Consider the following 20,840-nt stretch of genomic DNA (forward strand, 5'->3'; position numbering starts at 1 on the left):
ATTTCCAGTCACGTGATAATTTCACCTGCTTCTGAAGAATTAATACTCATTTGAACCTCTCTAATGAACTTCTTTACCTACATTATAAAGCCGAAATTTCAGGTGTTGCACCAGACGGTGGCCTAAAAGCAACCACTCGGTTCTTTAAGATTATCATAGAAATAGTCTCTTTTTCTGTCATATCTAAAGGAGCTTTGTACCTGAAACTTGTACCTCAAACATAATTAGAGAGGGTTTTTTTATTCTTTTAAGGAATGTTTGTTTTAAATGAGAAAGGGCATCTTTGAAACTCTGCTGGGACTATTAGAGTTCTCTTAAATAAAAGAACAAAAGAATTTGTAACTTTTGATTTCAGTGGCTACCAGGCAGTTTTAGAATCCATATAAAAAAAAACAAAAAAAAACTTGATCTTACCTTTAGAGCAGGGGTCCCCAAACTACGGCCCGTGGGCCGGATCCGGCCCGCCTCCACATTTGGTCCGGCCCCCTGAACAATACCAGAGAGCATTCAGATTTTTTTTTTCATTTATTGTATTTTCCGATTTATATGTGGATTTTTCTTCAACCACCAGGGGGCTCTTTAGCAGGAAGTGTGTCCTGTAAACTGTGGGTGTTTTGTTTTGCATGGCGCATTGCTGCCATGCATGCATGGGAACTGCTTGACTTTTATGTTATTTAATCAGTACGGTTGTTTGCTAGCGGTAGAGCAGATGAACACACGTGTCTGTTATGAACGCCGCATTCCAGGTTGAATTCTTCGAAGCGATGCCTGTAAGTAGCAGCTTATACTTCATCAAAACGAGCCTTTATGTTAACATATGAGAAATTAATATGTTATAGTTACTTTCCCTCAATGGAATATATACTAGACAGTCCCAGTGACCGTTTCACTCATGGTTTTTGCCCATATGCTTTCTGGGTAAAAATCAATCGAGAAACGCACCCCCCAGTCCCCCTCAACAATTTCCGGCCCCCCACCAGAGAAGGGAAAAGTTAAGTGGCCCTCACAGGAAAAAGTTTGGGGACCACTGCTTTAGAGCTTTAGATGGAAGCTTGCTTGACTGACCTGAGGTCATCTAATCAGAATCTTTTACAGCCCATCACACCATCTTTAGCACTCAAGAGGACTGAATTATCTAATTGCTGGCACCTCGATTACACATATAGGGCGATATTTCTAGAAAAGAACTGAAGACATTTTTTTCCCCCCCAAGGACCTTCATTACTGCTTTGAGTTTTGTGTTTCTGTTTTATGTATGAAACATCATTGTGTATTTTATCTTTTCTTCTGTAAGACATTGACATTTGTATGTGAGAGTGGTTGTATAGCTATAGTTTTACTCACTACTGTATTTGAGTCAGAAAGTTTAAGTCATGTTCATTATTCCTCAAGTTAGTAATACTGTACCAAGGCCAAATAAACGTAAGAAACTGATATTTGATTCGTCTCTCTCGCGAATGTCCGAGTCTGATGTTACTTTTCGTATCGTCACAGAAATGGAGCTTGGACTCCCTGGACTTCCTGGTCCCCTTGCAGCACCAGTTGTGGCATCGGCTTCCAGGTGCGTCAACGCTCCTGCAGCAACCCAACGCCTCGCCACGGTGGGAGAGTGTGTGTTGGCCAGAATCGTGAGGAAAGGTAAGGAGCGGAATCCTCCTCTCCTACAGTAACACGCAAAAGTTTTAAACAACTGCAGATACAGTTTGCCTCAATGAGGCTTGCGGTCTCCAGACTTTAGTTTCTTCATTTTCTGTCTAGAACGAGACATCATATGTTGCAAGGATTTAATGTAAGGTATTAACCCTTTTATCTGTCACCCTCAAAATCCTTTCATAAGTCAGTGGGTCGATCCATCAGCACGCCTGTGTCATGATCATGACAGCTAAGGGGTTAACATTGAAATCTTGATATAAAAAAAAAACTTTTTTTTTTTTTTTTTTGCTCATTCCCACATAAGTAAGCCAAATAAATTGTATCATAACTATTCCATCCAAACCGCATGAAACTGACCACTACACAAGGTCTGGCGTCATGGAAGCAAAACAGAGTGAGATTATAAGATTGTAGACTCATGCACAGCATTGTATTTTCATCATTGTGTACTGATTAAAGTGCATACGTGTTGAACAAAGGTGAGGTTTGTGGAAAAAGATCGAACAAACAGCAGCAGTCCCCAACTCTGTAACCAGTAGTAAGGGAGCCTGTATTCGGTTGCAACTTTTCCCTTTTCTTCGTCCTTTGTGCCCTTTCTTTTGTTCAACTCTTTGACAGCCAATTAGAGAAGGTGCAGGGTAGGACTTTGCTTGGGTAATTATCTGGTTTTCAGACACAAACCATTCCATATCTTAAAGTTTTGGTGGAAAATAGTCACCCTTTTCTTAAAAGATGCTTGCATGGTTTCCAAGCACCTTTTCAAGTTACAAAAAAAATGAAGCTGAAAGCAGGTGAAGAAGCACGAGGAGACGCACACAAAGCAACACGGCTAGAAAAGGTCAATGCCCTTTTTTTTTTTTTTTACGTCTGGTTGTTCTGGCTGTCAAGAAGTTTTCATCAGTTGGCTAAACTTGAGAAAGAACTCAGAAAAAGCCTTGAAAGTTTCTGCTGTATTTGAACACGGAATATTCACAATACTTCACATAAATCTTAAAATAGATATATTTGCTTTCCTTTATGTTCATGGATTTTACACAAAAACATCAGTGTGGATTTTCTTAATCACATTGGTGTGAAACAAAACTGTAGACAGAAAAAGTGCAAATAACTACAGATCTGCTGGTACAGGAAAAGGAAGAGTATATATATAAACCATTACCATGGTAACAGAAAGTGGATTTCTCAAGATGGGTAATCAGAGATGGACTTTAAGATCTTTTGATTACCTTTTTTTTTTTTTTTTTACTTTCTTTTCCTCTTCTTTCTTGTGCAACCTCACACCTTCTTTTTCTGGCCAACTGCAACTCCAGAAGGAGCAGTCTTTGAGTAATACACTTCGCCTTCTGGAGCCGTGAAAAAAAATATTACACAGAGTGACCGCCTCGGCCCAGTTACTGAAAAAAATACAACAGGAAAAAAGAAAAACAGCTGACTGGCTCTAAAAACCGCCGCAGAGGAGAAGCCGATTTTACCATCCCATTTTTTTCCTCAGTTTTAATTCTGTTTGTGCCATCTCCAATACTCAAGCTCAGTAATCACTCTGTTCAGTTATTTGAAACAAGGCAGAGAGGTTTTACGCTAGTTACTGGAAGAGGATGTTTACAGGATTCTTTAAATTTTAAAATTTAAATCAGTTTGAAAATTGACAGACCAGCTGTTGTTGTCTGTTCTTACTCTTATTGATATTTTTTTAATCTATTTATTTACCTCAAATTAATTGAAATCAGTGGTTAAATGATTTCTATGTTAAAACAGACAACCCTTAAAGAGGCCAGTAGGTATTCAGGTCTTTCAAAAGACATTAGGAGCATATTTTTTTTCCAGATTTGTTAGGAAAGCTCATAAATGATACCAAACATGATAAATCAAATAAGCTACTATAATGGATGGCAGAAAAGAGTAAAAACATAAGCCCCGTTAACACTGTGTCTTGCTATGTATGTTGACATGTCTAAAAATTGGTTTTGTGCGGGTCTAAGCTGAAAGAATTTAATTAAATTTTTAAAAAAAAATTATTCCAGCTATTTTTATTGTTATGTTTATTGCTATGTGTGTGCCCTCCATTCTCTTGTATACTGTATACAGGTTTCCTGGAATGAAAGGTGGAAAATTCACAACGTTTTACTGTGTTGAGACGCCATCCGTTGCATTTGCACTAACGTTTCCATCAAAGTTCACTTCCCTGAACACTATTAGTAGCATGAAATGCTCAATTAGTATTATTAACTATAAAATAGTTTGGGCGTCTGTCAGTTGGAGCCGATTTGAGCGTTCAGCATGCAGAGTGAGTGAATGTTCGTAAATGCAAACAGAGCTACCATAGCATAGTATGCAACGATTGCTCTTTCACTGCTTCAGTAGCAGTGGGACATGTCTCCTCTACATATGACCTCTTAGAGTTGTGATATTCAGGCCTGCCCTGATAGAATATCATAGTAGAAGGCGACACTGGAGCAATATTTACCCAATCCAGTGTATTTCTAAGCCAATAAAACACAGAGCAAATATGCAATATCATGCCATTGGTATTGGCTTATTTATTAAACTATTAGTATTAGTTTCTTTGTTAGTGCATCCACCTAACCTTTTGTTTAAAGCGTGACCTTTAAAAATTTTAATTGTACTGCAAGGTAGCCCCGCTGCTTCTTTCTGCTTCTATCACAGGCAGAGATGTGACATCTTAATGAATAAGGCAGCATTCAGGTGATTTAAAAGTAACAACATCCATCTTTACTAGGTGCAGGCATATGGGTGTAAAAGGGCAACACGGGGATATGTAAATTAACTTGTGCTCACATTTATGCATCCACTTGGAAAAAACGGAAAAAAAAACATTTGTTTTGCTTTTGTTACCACGTCTGAAATCTTCCATCACTATCTGTTGTTTGAAGTAAGCCATGTATAAAATAGGTGAAGTTAAAAAAGCACCGGTTTGAATGCCATGAGAGACTGGTTCCGAGTCGGTATTTTTTTATTATTTTTTTTATTTTTTTTAATTTTTTTTCGCTAAAAACAGTTGTGAAAATCCTTTTTCTGCACCGGGTTTCCATCAGAGACATCCGACGGCTCACTTCGCACTTTGTTCTCACATTGTTGCCTCAAGTGCCTCATTCAGATAAATGCCCATGCCATATGTCCATACACGGACAAATATACAAACGACGAACGCAAAAGGAAAATGCGGAGGGGGACAAATAAACCTCCTTTTTACAGCTCCGTTTTATTGTCATTGACCCAACAAGCATCCAGTAAGTTCAGTCTTGATTGTTTGCAGCAGCCAAATCCTTTAAAGTTAAAGCAATTGCTATGAAACTGAGCCCACACGGCAGCGCTGCGGGCTTAAATCTGGATGGTTAATGCCTGCGTTTATGAACCTACTGTTGGCTTTTCCCTCAGCACACTGACAGCGTCCACGCTGCTTACTCAGCCCGTACCGGGTAATTAGCCTCGTTTTACTCTGATCAGCCCTGTGTGTTTTAGAGGAGAAGAAAACGGATAAGACAAGATGGAGCAAAGCCACTCACTTGTGTGATTAGTGAGTGTGTGAGGATCATTTTGAAGCTTGAGATAATCTCCGCTGCATTGATTGCTGATGTTTTTGTATTTTATTATTGTGTTGCGTTCCTGTAGGGGTATTTTGTCCACATGAAAGCCTTTCAGCATGCACGTGGATATGACTGCATACTGGACAGCCTTTCATTACCTTGTCCTCAGTTTGCCACACTCTTACTCCCAAACATATCGACTCATTGGCACAGCAAAGATTGGTAAAAGTGAAAAGCAGCAAGGATTTTTTATTTTTTTTTATATCCAGAGAGTGAAGAACGAGGTCTTTGAGCTGCTGTGAATAATGGTGACGTTTTGGGAATGCTGCGGCTGAAATGTACAGCTTAATTGAGTCTGAGGAGGAAATGGTATGAATTTAAAGCTTGTTTCTAGCACAAGAAGGCTCTGTTTTTGTAAAAAAAAAAAAAAGAGGCAGTCATCTGCCAAAACATGAAGGAAAAAAATATATAAAAGCAGATTTGTAGCCAATGTAAAAGCTGCAAAATGGTTCCAACAAGCCTTGCAATTTTCCGTAGTTAATTTATAATGAGAATTAAGCAATTCAAGTATTTTAGACATTGCTGTAATACTGCCTTGTAAAACATTGTAATTAGAGATGATGCATGTGTCTCCTGGGCTTTTATTAGCCTATGTCAATGAATTATGCAAATATTCATTAAGATTTGAGATATAATTTTCCTTTGCTGTACTTCTTAGACAACATTGTCACAGGCGAATGCAAAAGACCGTGTTCTTGGTGGTTTGATTCACTCACACTCTCAGGCGTAGACAATGAAGTGTTTCCTACAGTCTACATCAGAGATGCAAACTTCACTCATCTGAAGATTGTATTTTTAGAGTCCTTTTTTTTCTAGCTTCTCTACTCGATTGACAAGGATTGAAGTGTGGCAATAACCTCATTGTATTACACTTTTAAATCTAGCAGTTTATTTCAAATGAAGACCATTTCCATGTAGAAGCAGTAAAATTCATCCATTCTGTTCATCTTATCTGATATTGGGCAGGGCAGGTAGCAAGCTCAGCAAGAACACTCCGACATCCCTCTCCTCAGCAATGTCTCTCCGTTTAGGAGATGCTTGTAAAGCAAAAAGCAAGAGTTGCGTCTGTATTGTCAACATTAAAGAGAAGCAGGTTGAACTCTTGTTGTTCTTGCACCAGATCTCAAGATGTTGTAATAAAGAAAAGGTTCTCTGACTTGGACATCTCACAGTCTAATCCTTGCAGATGTTGTAAATCTGTTTCAGTCTTCAAGCAATAACTTTAAACTTTCACTGGAACAGTTCACAACCCAGTGTAAGGCAGACAGTAAACGCCGTCTGCATTACCTTGCAACGGTGAAAAAAACAACAAAAAACCAATTTCGTCTTACAACTGAACTACTTGAAAACATAATTGAACGTTGAAAGGGTTCGATTAACCTTCATATCCTGATTCACCTTCCCCAAACTCATTTATATCTGATAATTTAGGTTCACTCCACTTGTGCCCCAAGACCTCCTTAATGTCATCAAATGACATATTTGATGTTTAAACGTATTTAAAACAAATTTTGAGTTGCTCAAATTAGCTCACCAAGCCTGACTTGACTTGAACATCTCTGGACAGGACTAGTTAATCAATCAATCAATCAATCAATCAATCAATCAAATTTTATTTGTATAGCACATTTCAGTAGCAAGGCATTTCAAAGTGCTTTACATAATTAAAATAAAAACAGCATGTGACATTGCATAAAAGGCCATTTGAATTCATACTCTCTCTGTGTTGCATGTTAATCGAAAGTTTGTCATTTTAGCAAATATTTGACTTCTAGATTTTCTTTCAGCAGGAACAGAATTCTTTGACTTTTGTTGGTACTTTTACGTTGTACCTTTTTTTTTTAAAACTAACATATCTGATTGACAACTACTGTACAGAAGATTTAATGCTATTTGCTTCACCAAAAGCAGTAGGCAGTAATTTTCAGCAACAACCCCCTGATATATCATTGTTCATGACGACACACAAATGTGCTCGCCTTTAAACACGAAAGATTATTAGAAGCTTTTATAAAACTCATTAGAGGACATCAAATGAGTCCTAACCCTGACCCTCAAGAAGAAGAAAAAAACACATTTTCCACAGTTTATTTTATTCATTTTCAGTTTGATAAATACAGTTCCTTGCATTTGCATTTTAATTAGTTTTGTTCATGTTGTTTAAGTAGATTTCCAAAGCACGCAAAGGAAACACTTGTATTTTTCTAAGTCCATTGGCTTCTTCTTTATTAAAGTACATCATTTTGTATTTTTGTTAATTGTGTGCATACTGTCCAGCAACAGTGTCATGTCAGATCACCCAGACAGAAAGTGTTTCTGGATCACTGCTTCTGTTTCTCTTTGTTGTGCATTTTTCTCCGTCTTCTCAAAACCCCCAGTTGGTCGTGTCAGATGGACGTTCAAGCTGAGATGGGTCCTGCTGGAAGTTTCTTCCTGCTAGAGCTTGTTCAACTGTTCAAGAGCTTGAAATGGAGATTGCCAGATAGTACAGATATTAGATATTGTGACTGATGAGAATTTATCTTATAAAACTCATGTTGGAAAATTGGTCCCTAAGCTGAAACTTTGATTGGAGTTCTTCTTTAGAAACAGAAAGTGCTTCTCAAACCAAGACTGAAGGCCACCTGTTTACTTCAACCATTCTCTCTCTGATGGATTATGATTACCAGATGAATTCCTCATTACGTTATTTGAAAAACGTGGATATTATATCACTGTGCTTTCCATTTAATAGCTAATTTTCTTGTTAACTAAGAGATGCATAGATTTGTTTCTTCACTTTTTATTTCACCTGAAATCTGTTGTCTTTGTGAGCCTTAATTTTCCATCACGAGAGAAAAGCACCGACAAATACTGAATTATGTGGAGTGGGGAGCAGAAGGCATTTGTGCTTACAGGACCCAAATGGCTCGCAACAGTTATTAAAGGCATTATTTACTGCTACTTACCAGTGCAGTAGTCTGAGAGAGAAGAATGCAGCAGAAGTTTCCTTACTCATCTCTGCTGTGATTTCTTCTCTCTAAGCAAAATATGAATGCAAAAAAACCACCCCTCATTTTATTGTTTGAATTGAAGACTAGCGCATAATCTCTTAATTCCAGTTATTGCATTTAAAACAAAGGTATAAGCATCACACTGATGTTTAAAGTGAGGGAAATAAAGCGGGAACTAGTTCGTTTGACTTGTCGTCTGGTTGCACTGTATTGACTTTGGCTAATAGAGACTGCAGATTGAACTGACTGAATGCGGTCAATTGTAGAGATATTGATAAAGCCGTTTGGCAACCCACTTGGAAATAAAAGTGACAAGGTGACAGATAAGATGGAACAATTTCTAAACACTACAAGAATGTCACAAGTGGCTAATTGTCCATGCTTGGCATCAGCTTCAGACCATCCTGTCAGCTCAAAATGGCCGTTTCACTTAAATTTCCATTAGCATGACATTCGAAATGAGATCAACAAAAAAATATAAGGAGCAGTCAAAGCTGGACTGAATTGTCTCACAGCTACTATAGATTCCTCAAAGTACAGTTTTGTAATCCACAAAAGCATTTTATTCTCAGTTTTCCTAAAATTGCTTTTCGTGTTTGTTGACCCATTCTTGTGCATCGTCTCATCTTGTGATCTCGTTGTTTTGAGAGTAGATCAAAAGCAGAGGCTGTTTTTGACCAAATTTACCAGTGGAGTCAGTTTTTTTTTTATGTGTGCACAAAAGAAAATGAAACAACAAAAGAAAAGTATGATTTAATTTTTTCAAAGAGCCAAATAACCACACATTGACACAAGTCTTGATGCTCAAATATATTTCTCTAGATGTCCCACTATCTAAATCTTTAAACCTAAAAAGAAAAAGAGGTAATCTATTGTTGCACCAGGCTACAAACAGGCATAGACATTTCCAGGTTTTTCAAACTACTTCAGTGGGGGTTTTGTATTTCATATTTCTGATTGCTCTTGATTTTGTGCTTCCAAAGGCTGTTGATTGTGGATTTAAGTTATGGCCATACCCTTTTTTTCTTTTTTTTTTTTGTATTTTTTCTGTAGGTTCATGGCTGACTTCATCGTGTAAAAACTTGATCTTGTGCTCAGTGTGACAGCCAGAAGGAGCTAACGTCATCCCTTTGTGTTATTTACCGTCTTCCCCTCAAGGTACTGTAACGAACACCTGCCCTGCCCTCCCCATGTCTACTGGTCGGCCTGGTCGGCTTGGGAACGTTGCAACGTGCCCTGTGGCGGAGGCATCCAATCCCGACGCAGAACCTGTGAGAATGGCAACGACTGTCCAGGGTGTGGTCAGGTATGTCGCGCAAAATAATATCACCCATGCAGTGCTCTGCTATTTGCTTTCATCTCTGGCTACTCACTGTTAAGAAACTTGGTTCTAACCCATTTGATCCGACGAACACCCAGAAGTAATGAAACTGGAACATTGAACATGACCAAATCCCCCGGCTCTATTTATACAGTGGTGGCAAGCCATCAGCTTTATTACCCAGACCTATTTAATGTTTCACACACACACACAAACACGCACGCACACACAGTAATCACTATGCATATGAATAGGCTTATTTTCTGTCACAAAGCTTCCTCCAAAGCTCAGATGATGCAAGGCAGGGTTGAAATACAAGCCTTGATGAAAGAATGATGTGACACTTGTGTTATGTCTGGTTTCTGTTTTCCATACACACATTCTCTGTTCCACAGTAGTGGTAAAAAATGAGAGAGAATGAACATGATAGCTTCTCACATCCCACTTGAAAGTGGATTAAAGAATATGGGTCACGGCCTTGTGAATGTACGGGATGTGTATTTTTGTCTGTAGGTTTTCTTTGAAAAGTGGTAGAGAGTTTGAATTGCTTACTGGTTAAGACACAAAACAGATCATTTGAGCTGTAAAATGTAGGTTGTAATATTGTGCACTTAATATGTGGATTGAATGCAGGTTTTCATGGTCTTCAACTGAACTTACAGTTACATAAAATCCATCCTCTTTATAGATTTATTCTGTCTTAATATTTACGATATTCAAACTAATTTGATTATCAGATATTTAAAGCAAATACAAAAAAAAAAGAACATTTTCAAATGATGAATAAATTCATCTAAGAGTTAAAAATCCAAACCACCCTACTCTAGAAAGGTTATTGGTCATGCCATGTTGTCTTAATCAAAGGAAATTCTGGACTTTGACTAGAATGCTCCTAAACTGTTTTTTTAGCCATTCAGAGAGAGCCGTGCTGGTTTTCTTCTGATCATCACCAAAGTGGGCTTGAGGTGGCAAACTGATTCTACCTCATGGTTTTTTTAGTAGAGAACGGATTTCTTGGTCCCATCCATTTTGGGATTTCAACCAGATCATGAAGCACCAAAGGAGCCCTGTCCAATCCCCCTCCATGCACCATATTTAACTTTTGGTGTAATGTTCTTTTTCTCAAAGCCAAGTTATTGTTACACCATATATAAAGGACTTGTACCTTTCATAACGTTCCACTAGTCTCTTAGTCCACGGAACATTCTGCCAGTAGTCTTGGAGATCATTAAGATGGGTTTCAATTTGAACAGGTGAGACAGATCTTTGTGTTATTTTGTGAGCTTCACCTTCAAATTCTTCCATTAAGGCCATTTTTGTCCAGTTTCTTTCTTGTTCACTCAGACCTAAACCAAGGCAAGTGAGGCGTGCAGTACTTCTTGTGTTTCTCTTGTTTTTTTTGACCTCCTGGATGAGTCGTTGGTTTGCTCTTGGAGTTACTCCAAGACAATCTTTGATAGACGTCTTACTTGTAGAAGGATTCACAACTGTTCCATAATTTATCCCTCCATGGATAAGGCCTGTAAACGCGGGTCACTGGAGTTCCAGAGAGCATTATGCTTCTGTCGATGTCGCCGTCTACTTCCTCCCTCATTTCCATGTTTACACATTTACATGTCGGCAGTCGTACTATAGTCTGTCTACTTGCGACATTCAAGAATCATCCTGCCATACCTCTGCATTCCTGTCGCAAACTCGGCTCATAAACACAAATCCGATGTTGGCAAAGAGGAAATCCCATCACCTACTTGTTTTCCCGAAGGGGAAGCCCATCTCTGCCTGTTGCCATTTCTCATTACGTTTGATGTAAAGTAAGCAGTTTATGTCAGAGACAGTTTAGGTCGGTGTCAAGTAATGCAGAAGTGAAGGTCAAACACTGCACTAACTTTTCTAACCATGTAAAAAAAAAAGTAGTTCTTCATTTGCTTCCTTCTCTCTCTTAGATACTTGCTTTTCTTTTTTGTCCCCTCTACCTTTGCTTTGTTTTCTCATCGGCTCCTTGTCATCTTCCATTGTGATATGTGCTTAATTAGGCTGGTCTGAGCCAGCGGAGTTGTAATTGCACACAGACTTCACAAACACTCTTTTGTCTGTGGGAGCTTAGGACAGCTTTGTAAACTCCTAGTGTAGCTGCATATTCACTTTGATCAAACACACATTTTCTAGCTTTCATTTAAAACTATGATATTAAGCCAAACGGCAGCAGATGCTAATGCAGAGCAATTACCTCTGTCTACTTTAAGACACCCAGCTTACCTACTAAATACTGCCAAATTATCTAAATGGACTATAATATATTTTATTAACACATTTAAACATCCTAGGAATTACGAGAGCAGTAGGGATGTACTGCTCTCATAACAGAGTTATTTTTTACATGCCATCTGTCTGATCATCTTCTGTTGGTCACATTTATAATCCTTGAAGATGTTCACGTACTGCTTGATCTGCTTTATAGAGATTTTGTGTCATGGACCAAGACAATTGGTACACAATCCCGAGGTGGAAAGACGATATGTAGGTCTCAGATTAGATTAGGTCATTTTCACAAATGGATGTGTTTTGGTCTGAGCCAGGCGTGCCCAAGTTCCCCTGCAGCTTTTAGATTCATCCCTTCTGTAACATACCTGGATCATCGATGGCAGGCCTCTGCAGAGATGAGTTACTGCTGGAGAGGGAATTCGGTCTTTTGACTCGGGTGTGTTGGAGCAGGGATGCACCTCAAAGTTGTAAGATGGAGAGAACATCTCTGGCTGTGCAGCATTTTTGTTTTCCCCCTAATGTTTTGCTTGCCTGACAAAAAGGCTCAATTTTGGTTTAATCTGAGCAGAGCATCTTCTTCCTTAGTCTTCTGTCATTGCTTGTGGAAAACTACAAATGAGACTGAATTAACAATAGCTTTTTTCCCTTGGCACTTCTAACATAGACGAGATTTGTGGTGAGTAAGACTAATAACTGCCTGTGGATCTTTGCTGCTCCTTCAGAGGTATCATGACCTGTTTGCTTTATCCCTCGGCCTTAATGAGGCAGTTTGTTTCTGAACAAGCATCTGTGGCCTCACAGAACAGCTGCTTAAACTGAGATTAAATTACACAAAGGTGGACTACCTTTGCTTTTACAGAGCATCTGAGGACAACCGATTTCACTGAATTTTATTCATGGGTATCAGAGTAAATAGCTGTTCATAATTATTTCCCTGCCACAAACTTATTGCGGTTTTCGTCATAATTGGTTGTTTTTAAGTCAGGCATCCTGGTGAGATTTTCAAACCAAACCGGTCTTTGACTTTGACAACGCTGCGGGACGTGCATTTGCGTATTCGTGTTTACTGATATTGATACCATCACATCCGCCTGTGGTTAACTCCAGGTGGCTGCCAGATGCTGATGGACAGAGATGAAGCAACATCTGCTCTTTTGCTTTTCGAGTTGTCAGAGAAGAGAGAATTTACAAGATCCCCAAACTTTTGGAAGTTTTTGCAAAGTGACGCCAGTCTGTTGTAAATTCTTTTTCCCCCCAGTGTTTATTTCTCATACGCTCTCCTCAGGGAGCTCAAATCACAGCAAGACAGACTAGCTGGAGTGAATCTTCGCTTTAAGCAGAGGTGACAGTACTCGCAGTTCAACAACCTCACTGTCTTGAATACATAATGCTTTAGCATGCCTAATTAAAGAGACAACGGATTGTGTTAGATCTCATTTTATTTTTTTCATATCGCATATTATGTAACATTCTGTATTTTGTGCGCAAGTCTCAGCTGCAGTTTTTCAGTAACATAGATTTTGATTCCAGGGCAATTGAGACCACATGAATTTACTTTCATTCGTCTCAACCCAGTTCCCTGCAGCAGTGACATGTTGCTCTGTCTCTGCACAGGTCTAAATCCCCAGTGAGAGTTAAAAAAAAATCTGTGTATTGACTGAAACAATTTTGGCTGTGGTTTCCAAACAATGATGCACTGAAAGTTTGAGGGATGCACACGTACGTCTTCTGTCTGATTACTCAGAAAATATGCAACTATAAAATAAATGCGGTCATAAACCCTTGGATAAAGCAAAGGCTGAACAGTATTTTGTTCTCATTAACAGATTAAAAAGCAAATTTAGCTTGCCTGATTAAAGAGACAAATTCTAAAACATTTCCAAATTTCTGATTCTGATAGCTTTGAAAAGATCTTAAAATATAGAGTAAGGCTCTTTTGAAGTTAGCCGATGATCAAAGGTAACCTTTAAAACTGCATGTGAAAGAAAATCATTGATTGTAAATTAATCACTTTTCGTTGTTTATGTACTACCATGTCAAACAAAATATTTAGTTGTTTTTCTTTAATCCACGAACTTTTTTTCCCAAATATTTTAGCTCATTACAGCCACTGCTCCAGTGTATTTTACTGGGAAATGATGTAATGCAATAAAAAGGATGCATAGGTTTCTACAGTTTTTTTTTTTTTATGTATTTTTTTTTTCTTTTTTACAGAAATTTACACAACATAGTATTTAAATATGTCGTGTACATTTATATTCATACCCGCTGAGTTAATCCTTTGTAGATTCACCTTTCACTGCGTACTACAGCTGCGGGTCTGGGGTGATGACTGATGGTTTGACAGAATATCTTATGCTTAGTCTAGTTGCTTGTGAAGGGTCTGTGAAAATCAATGTTCAGCCTTTGCCATATGTTCTGAATTAGATTTAGGTCTGAACTTTGACTGGGCCACTGTAATGTTTCAACATGCTTTGATCTTAATCATTCGATTGTATCTCTACTGGTATGTTTAGGGTTGTGGTCCTGCCAGAAGGTGAACCTCCACCCCAATCTCTAGACATTAGCAGACTTTAAAGCCCTGAAATGGGTTTTTGTCCATATTGGAGATTATTTTTTCTCAAGATTTTCCATATTAATCTCCCTCTATTTTGCTGTCAACTCTGACCAGCCACTTGTGTCTTTTGAAGAAAGCATCCCCACAACATGACTCTGCCTCTCCCATGCTTCCTAAAGAGTTCTTCAGGGTGAGGTCGAGTTAGGGAAACATTATTTAGACACAACTGATTAAATCATTGCAATTTTGCACAATGTTATTCCATATTCATATCAGCATTCAGTCCTATTCAGATTTATTTCAACTGTTGTTAAAATGGTTTAAATATTGTTAAATTTCCATCTGTTGCTTATGAACTCAAGACTATATAGTCTTGCGATCTAGGTGTGTCATTACAGCCCTTATTTGAAAATAAATGAAACCCAATAATATGTTAAAAACGTCTGCTTGTGAAATAATACTATGGGACTTATGGAAAAATATACAAAAGACAGCAATTTCTACTGCATAAGGAATACGGAGGAATAAAATAAATGTTCCAGAGCAAGATAGTGAAGTTTTTAACTGTAGTTAAAGAGAAATAGCTGTAGTCAAGGAGCTAAAGTGAGAGGAAACCCATAAATACTCCATAATGGGGTTAAATTGCCTGAGTTCAGTGTGTTGGGGCTAAAGATATCTTAGTAATTTGGTGCTCAGTGGGGTCACATTCTTCAGGCAGCCACAGGTATAAAATGTTTGAACATTTCACCTCAAATAGCAAAATTATCACTTCTGTTTTTATTTGTTTTTTATTATTATTATTATTATTATTATTACATTTAAATATGGAAACTTCATCTGTATTTTTGGAGCTTTTGATCAGGGGTTTGCTGAAGTGCACAAATTGTGAAGCGATTCCGAATTTCCTAGTGGCGTCGTGTCTAAAATTATAGTACACAAGAGAACATTTCAACAAGATCTTGTCAAGAGCTACAACTTCATTCTAAGTGCTATGCCGGTATTCTCTTTGATTCTTGGTCTCGTTTGATGAAAGGCTGCTTGCTGCTAGGTTTAGTGATCTTCAAAAATATATCACTCATAGTGGTATTTCCTACTGTGTACAGTAAAATATCCCCCATAATCCACGGATCAAAAAGAACCGTGCCATTATGCTGAGTTTGCCACGTAGAGTTGGATAAGTAAAACTCGGGCCATACAGAACTGATGGAGCACAGAGCTGCTTAATGAAATTGAGAGCTGTTCTATTTACCTGTAAGGGGCTCAGTCATGCAGGCAGGCTGCGAAATGAAAGCTAAGTACCCGATGTTTGTGCACACAGCCGGATGTGTGAGCTTACTTGTGCATTTCTATATTGTTCTGCGTTAGTCATTGTGTGTGCACTGGTGTGTAGCGTGCTCCCGGGTAACAGTGCGCTTCATTATGGAGCCAGACCGGTGGTGGGAAGACGCACAGAGAGAAGAGAGGAGTCGGTGTTTGACAAAGCATGTTTGGGTCGGTGCTGGTAATTGAACCGATGCGTCACTGAAACTTGGAGAACGTTGGGTCTCTTTTCTTGGTGGACGCCACTACAATGGATGAAGATGTTGGGACGGCACAAAGTTGCTTACTCCCACACTCCACGTGCGGCGCAGGCAAATAAACACGGACGTATGAGTCTGTAAGCTGAGGCGTTTTATAATAACCCATGCTGCTCACACACTCTCGGCTCGCCCAGTCCAATAAGACGTGCAATCGCTTTAATAAGGGCAAGAGACAGGAGAGGCACGGCTTCTGATGCCTCCCTCCCACATCAGAGACACCCAGAGGACCGTCTGTGCCTCCAATCTTACACAGAGAGGTAAATATATACAGGGCTTTTCACTGTCCTCTCCACATCCTCCTCTTATATTATGGATGTTGAGAGCTCAGAATGCTTTGCAAAACATTTTTTTGCATTTTGTCACGTTACAGCCCCCAGACTTTGGTGTATTTTATGGGACTTTATGTTCCTTAGAAAAACACCACAGTATCACAGTGCTAACGCAAACATTTAAAACGAAAAAGTGATGAGAGCATTCATGAAATACGAGCATGGAGTGGTTTAAGTAAAGGATTGTCAAGGCTTGAACAAAATTTCAATTGAAAATTCGTGGCAAGAGTTGAAAATTCTCCGTGCAGTCTTTTGTGCTATACTGTAAAAAAAAAAAAAAAAAAGTAGTCTTCAGATATGCAGTCATATCCCCAAAAACTTGAAGGCTGTCACTTTCATCCTTCTTCACAATTGCCAATTGCGTACTACTTCTGTTGGTTTATCACATAAAATACTGATGAAAGACATTAATGTTTATGGTTGTTTGTGAAAATGTTCATGGGGAGTAGATACTGTACCTTGCCAATACAGACTGTGTTACAGTTTCATATTTGTTTTCTTTTTCTTCTCGAATTTCATGGGCTTACGCTACCTAAAAAAAACAAGAAAACAAAAAAAAAAGTAACTGGAAAGTTCTGTGGATGGAAACAGAATGAGATGGGAGATGCCTGGATCCTTAACGCAGCCATGCATAAACAAAACACGCTCGCTCTCCACAAATGAGAGTGGAGTGCTAGCGAGTCAGAAGTTTTACTCGGTTGTCAACTTGACAGTTCCTGCAAACAGCCCCGGCACAGCCGAGCACACGCTGACCACCCAAGCAGCCTGTTTGTGAAGATGCTTTGCGGCGGCGGTGGCGTCCCACCCAGCCCTCCTGAGCTCCATTCAGAAATCCATTATGGAACTGCCCGCCTCTGAGCAGCTGCCTGTTAAAGGTGCCCCACAGCAGAAAATCACCGCTCTCTGTTGGCCCACACTGCTCATCATCGCGTCTCCTGAGGAAACGAGTTTGGGTTTGAGCCGAAAATCGGCTGACTAATTGAATCTAGTTTTGCCTTCCTCGTGCCACCTGTTAACTCGGCTTTGCTGTATTACCGCTCTGAAATTCATACACTGCTGGAAATGTTTCGGGGTTTTTTTTTTTCATTATCCGTTTTTATCACCTATTTTTATTATTCCACGGCTTAAACCTTGAAATATGGCATTAAAGCCCAGAGGGGAACGGCTGAATGTTTACATAGAGCATCAAAGTTTAATTTAAATGTTTTATTTTGTTTAGGAGGAAACATTCGCCTCGGTCAGGGCGTAATGCATGCGCAACATGACCTATTCACTGCCCAAGCACATCAAATGCCGTTTCAGATGGATGTACTTTACTTCCTTGTGTGCGTGCGTGCGTGCGTGCGTGCGTGCGTGCGTGCGTGCGTGCGTGCGTGCGTACGTGCGTGCGTGTGGGTGTGTGTTTTGGGGTTATGTTAACTTTCACTACTACATTTTTAATGCATTATTCAAAACACTTTTAAAGCAGTAAGGGTTGTTTTTGTTCTTTGTTGTCAGGCTTTTCTGTTCACAGCCACTATAAACAAAGCTCATTTAATGTGGTAGAAGACAATACACTTCCTGTTATCATTCACAGTTTTTATCTGGATTTAATATTGTCAACAGCAGGAGTCTAACTCGTTTTTTTTGTTTGTTTTTTTTTTTTATGGATCAGAAGGCAAAGGTGGCACCGGGTTTTTTTTTTGTTTTTGCAAGAACACCAGTGAAAGTGTGTCGGTATCGCAGCACATTGCCGTAAATTAATGTTATCCACCCAGATGTCTCGCAGTAAAAACATTTATTCAAATTTCATTTCCAGACACTGCAAATAGGACTTAGCTGACCGTTCCCATTTATAAGATTCATCACACAACAAACTGTTCTAGATGAGCAGTCCCCTCTTCTTTTGCTCATTTTGGGGTTTTTTGTTGCTGATAAATTACTTTTACCCCATAATAATAATAATAATAGAGCTACCTCACCTCACACTAGCTGTCCATTTAAACCAAATTGACACTAAGAAGACAGATTCCTTGAGAGACTGACATTGAAAGCAGTTTGAGCAAATGAGTCTGCATCTATCTCCATGGTAACGAACTGCTATACTGGCCAATAGGGGGCAGAAGTTTTCAGCAATTCAATAACTGCTTTTGGCATTAGCTCAGATGCACCATAGTTCCAGGACACACAGAGCCCGATCCGCTGCTACGTCACGTGAAAAAAAAGGACGTCAGCTTCCAGGCTTCTGGTAGCTGCCATCTAAATATTTACCGTTCTTCATCGTTCCAAAGCTTTTCATATCAACGACAATACCAAAGAGACGAGGGAAGATAAAATCTCCTTGGCAAATTAGGTCAAACTCACTATTAAGAAAAGATTTTTTTTTCTATCTTTTGGAGTTTATTATAAGTGCTAAGTACGAGTTTGGTGCACTCAATAAAATGTGACAATGTGATTGTCCTGTTAGGTTTTCGTCACCCTTCGAATTGACAAAACTTAAAAAAGAAAACCTAATAACTCTCATTTCCTTCATAATTCTATTATTTTTTCTTGCATTTCAGTCGCTCTATTTTTCAATTTGACTTGCTTTTAAGGACTTCCCATTTTAACATATTGTGTGCTCAACAAATTTATCACAGTAGTCTGAAATGTATTGCTTTTATGGGACCATTTTGTTTGAATAGTCGATGTCTGTATTAAAGATAATGTAAAGCTTGGGTCTTAACATGCAAATAAGGGCATCGTTTGAAGTCATTTCAGTCAATAGGATGAATTTATTACACCGTATTACAAGGTATATACTTATTACCCTGTAAGCTGTATATAGTGGAGCAGAGACCTTGAATGAGGTTTAGCTTTAAACCCGGTAATTATCTCCTCAGCCCTCTGCATCAATGCTAATCCACAGAGAATAAAGGCAGAAATGCTTACCAGACAAGCCTCATTAAATATTTACTGTGTTTGGCCACCATCTACAACTTGCACAACAAACACCCACGGATCGTTTGGCTTGCTTTCCCCTGGTTCATGCCATGTGTTGCTGTCCCGTCGCCGCAGGTGACGGCGACACATTGGGTTGAACTTATTTTTATTTTATTTTTTTTCTACGTATTTCAGCTCACATTATTGGTTAATAATCTCAGATTGTGAGCTAGTCCCTGATGCGTGACCATGTTAAATATTAATGTCTAGGGATGATTACTGCGCGAGACGGAGAGAGGCAGGAAGTGTGATGGAGGTGACACCCCCCATTCATCACAGGGGCCTTAACAGAATCTAAATCCTCCCTGTGTTTTTAACCTTCGTACTCCGGGGAGAAGAGGGGGAGAAAAGAAAGTGGCATGAAAGGGAGGAACGAGAGCCAGAGAGATGAAACGTAGATATCGCTGGGAAAAGGGAACGGCTATAGATCCGACACAATCCGAGTTATGAGCAATACGTGAAAAATGGGCGAACAAAATGTAAAGATGGATGGATGGATTTGAAGCAAGATCATGATGTGTGATTGGGAGGAGAGAAAAAAAAAGAGGCAAGTGAGATGATGAAAAATAGGACTGCATAATATTTAAAGTATAGAGCTCTTTTTCCTCAGCTGACCTGTCAGGCTATCCCGTGTGACGGGCTGACGGATGTGCAGAAAGGAACTCTTATCTTATTTTGTCAAGGTCTGGCAGTCACTCAAGTTCTACTCAGCATAAATAAACAAGTGGGGAGGAAAATGGCAGCCGTCTCACCTTCTCTTCAAGGGTGTCATTTACTTCACATTTGTCACTTCCTCAAACTCCGTATTTTCCGGCTGAGCATATGGAGGGGCTGGACTCCCATTTACCCGCTTAATGTCTCCTTGAATCATATAATCAAGCAGAATATTGGCTGAGGGAGATGGAGGAAATATATATAACTATGGCACTCCTGAATAACTCTCATGCATCATACCATTAGAGCTCCAGAGGTGTTATTCATTTTTACTGCCCGGCTCCCCAAAAAACCAATCCTACGTGGGAGGAGGATTTGTTATTACTGTTGTGTGTGTGTGTTTTTTTGTTGTTGTTTTGTTTGTTTTTCTGTTCTACTTTTTTGTAAAATTCATTGGCCACTGATTTGTCACTTTAAATTCATCACTCCATCCATCCCCCATGGTTTCAAATTAATCTTGATCAATGACCTTTTTCTTGGTTTGTTTGTTTTCTAATGAGAATTTCCCCCTGCGTCTTGTTTGGATTGTAAGAAATATTCAGCTAATGCTTTGATCTGGTAGATTCGGGAGAGACACCGAGTTAAACAATCCCAATTCTCATTTTGTTTTACGTGGCTTAATAAAACCATGTTGTTTCTACTCAAGCTGCCTGATTGCTAGTGCTAAATGAGTTAATTTTTAGCCAAATGTGTACAGCCTTGAGAGCGGTCCAGTTTTCTCGCTTGTTCTTGGCATTTTCCTCAAGCGTGTCGACATAAAAGACGAGAGACAACTTCTTTCAAGCCTTCAAAGTAAAAGCCTTGGACGTATGCTTTGAACATTAAATAAGATTTTAAAACTCATTAAAATCTTACTGGATCTGCT

At 39.1% G+C, this 20,840-nt stretch overlaps 1 protein-coding gene across 3 annotated transcripts in view; it reads left to right on the forward strand.

Annotated features, from left to right (window-relative positions):
* LOC103135213 (semaphorin-5A) overlaps positions 1 to 9,611 on the forward strand; it is a 119,375-nt gene extending 109,764 nt beyond the window's left edge. For all 3 annotated transcript variants that reach the window (XM_016669342.1, XM_016669341.1, XM_016669344.1), the window contains exons 14-15: positions 1,495 to 1,638; positions 9,410 to 9,611. In XM_016669342.1, coding sequence (XP_016524828.1) covers positions 1,495 to 1,638; positions 9,410 to 9,575 — 310 coding nt within the window. In that variant the 3' untranslated portion in view covers positions 9,576 to 9,611. The remainder of the gene's footprint in view (positions 1 to 1,494; positions 1,639 to 9,409) is intronic.
* Positions 9,612 to 20,840: the final 11,229 nt, after the last annotated feature.

This window comes from Poecilia formosa, unplaced genomic scaffold, assembly GCF_000485575.1.
Source record: "Poecilia formosa unplaced genomic scaffold, Poecilia_formosa-5.1.2 Scaffold22, whole genome shotgun sequence".
Taxonomy (NCBI): Eukaryota; Metazoa; Chordata; class Actinopteri; order Cyprinodontiformes; family Poeciliidae; genus Poecilia; species Poecilia formosa.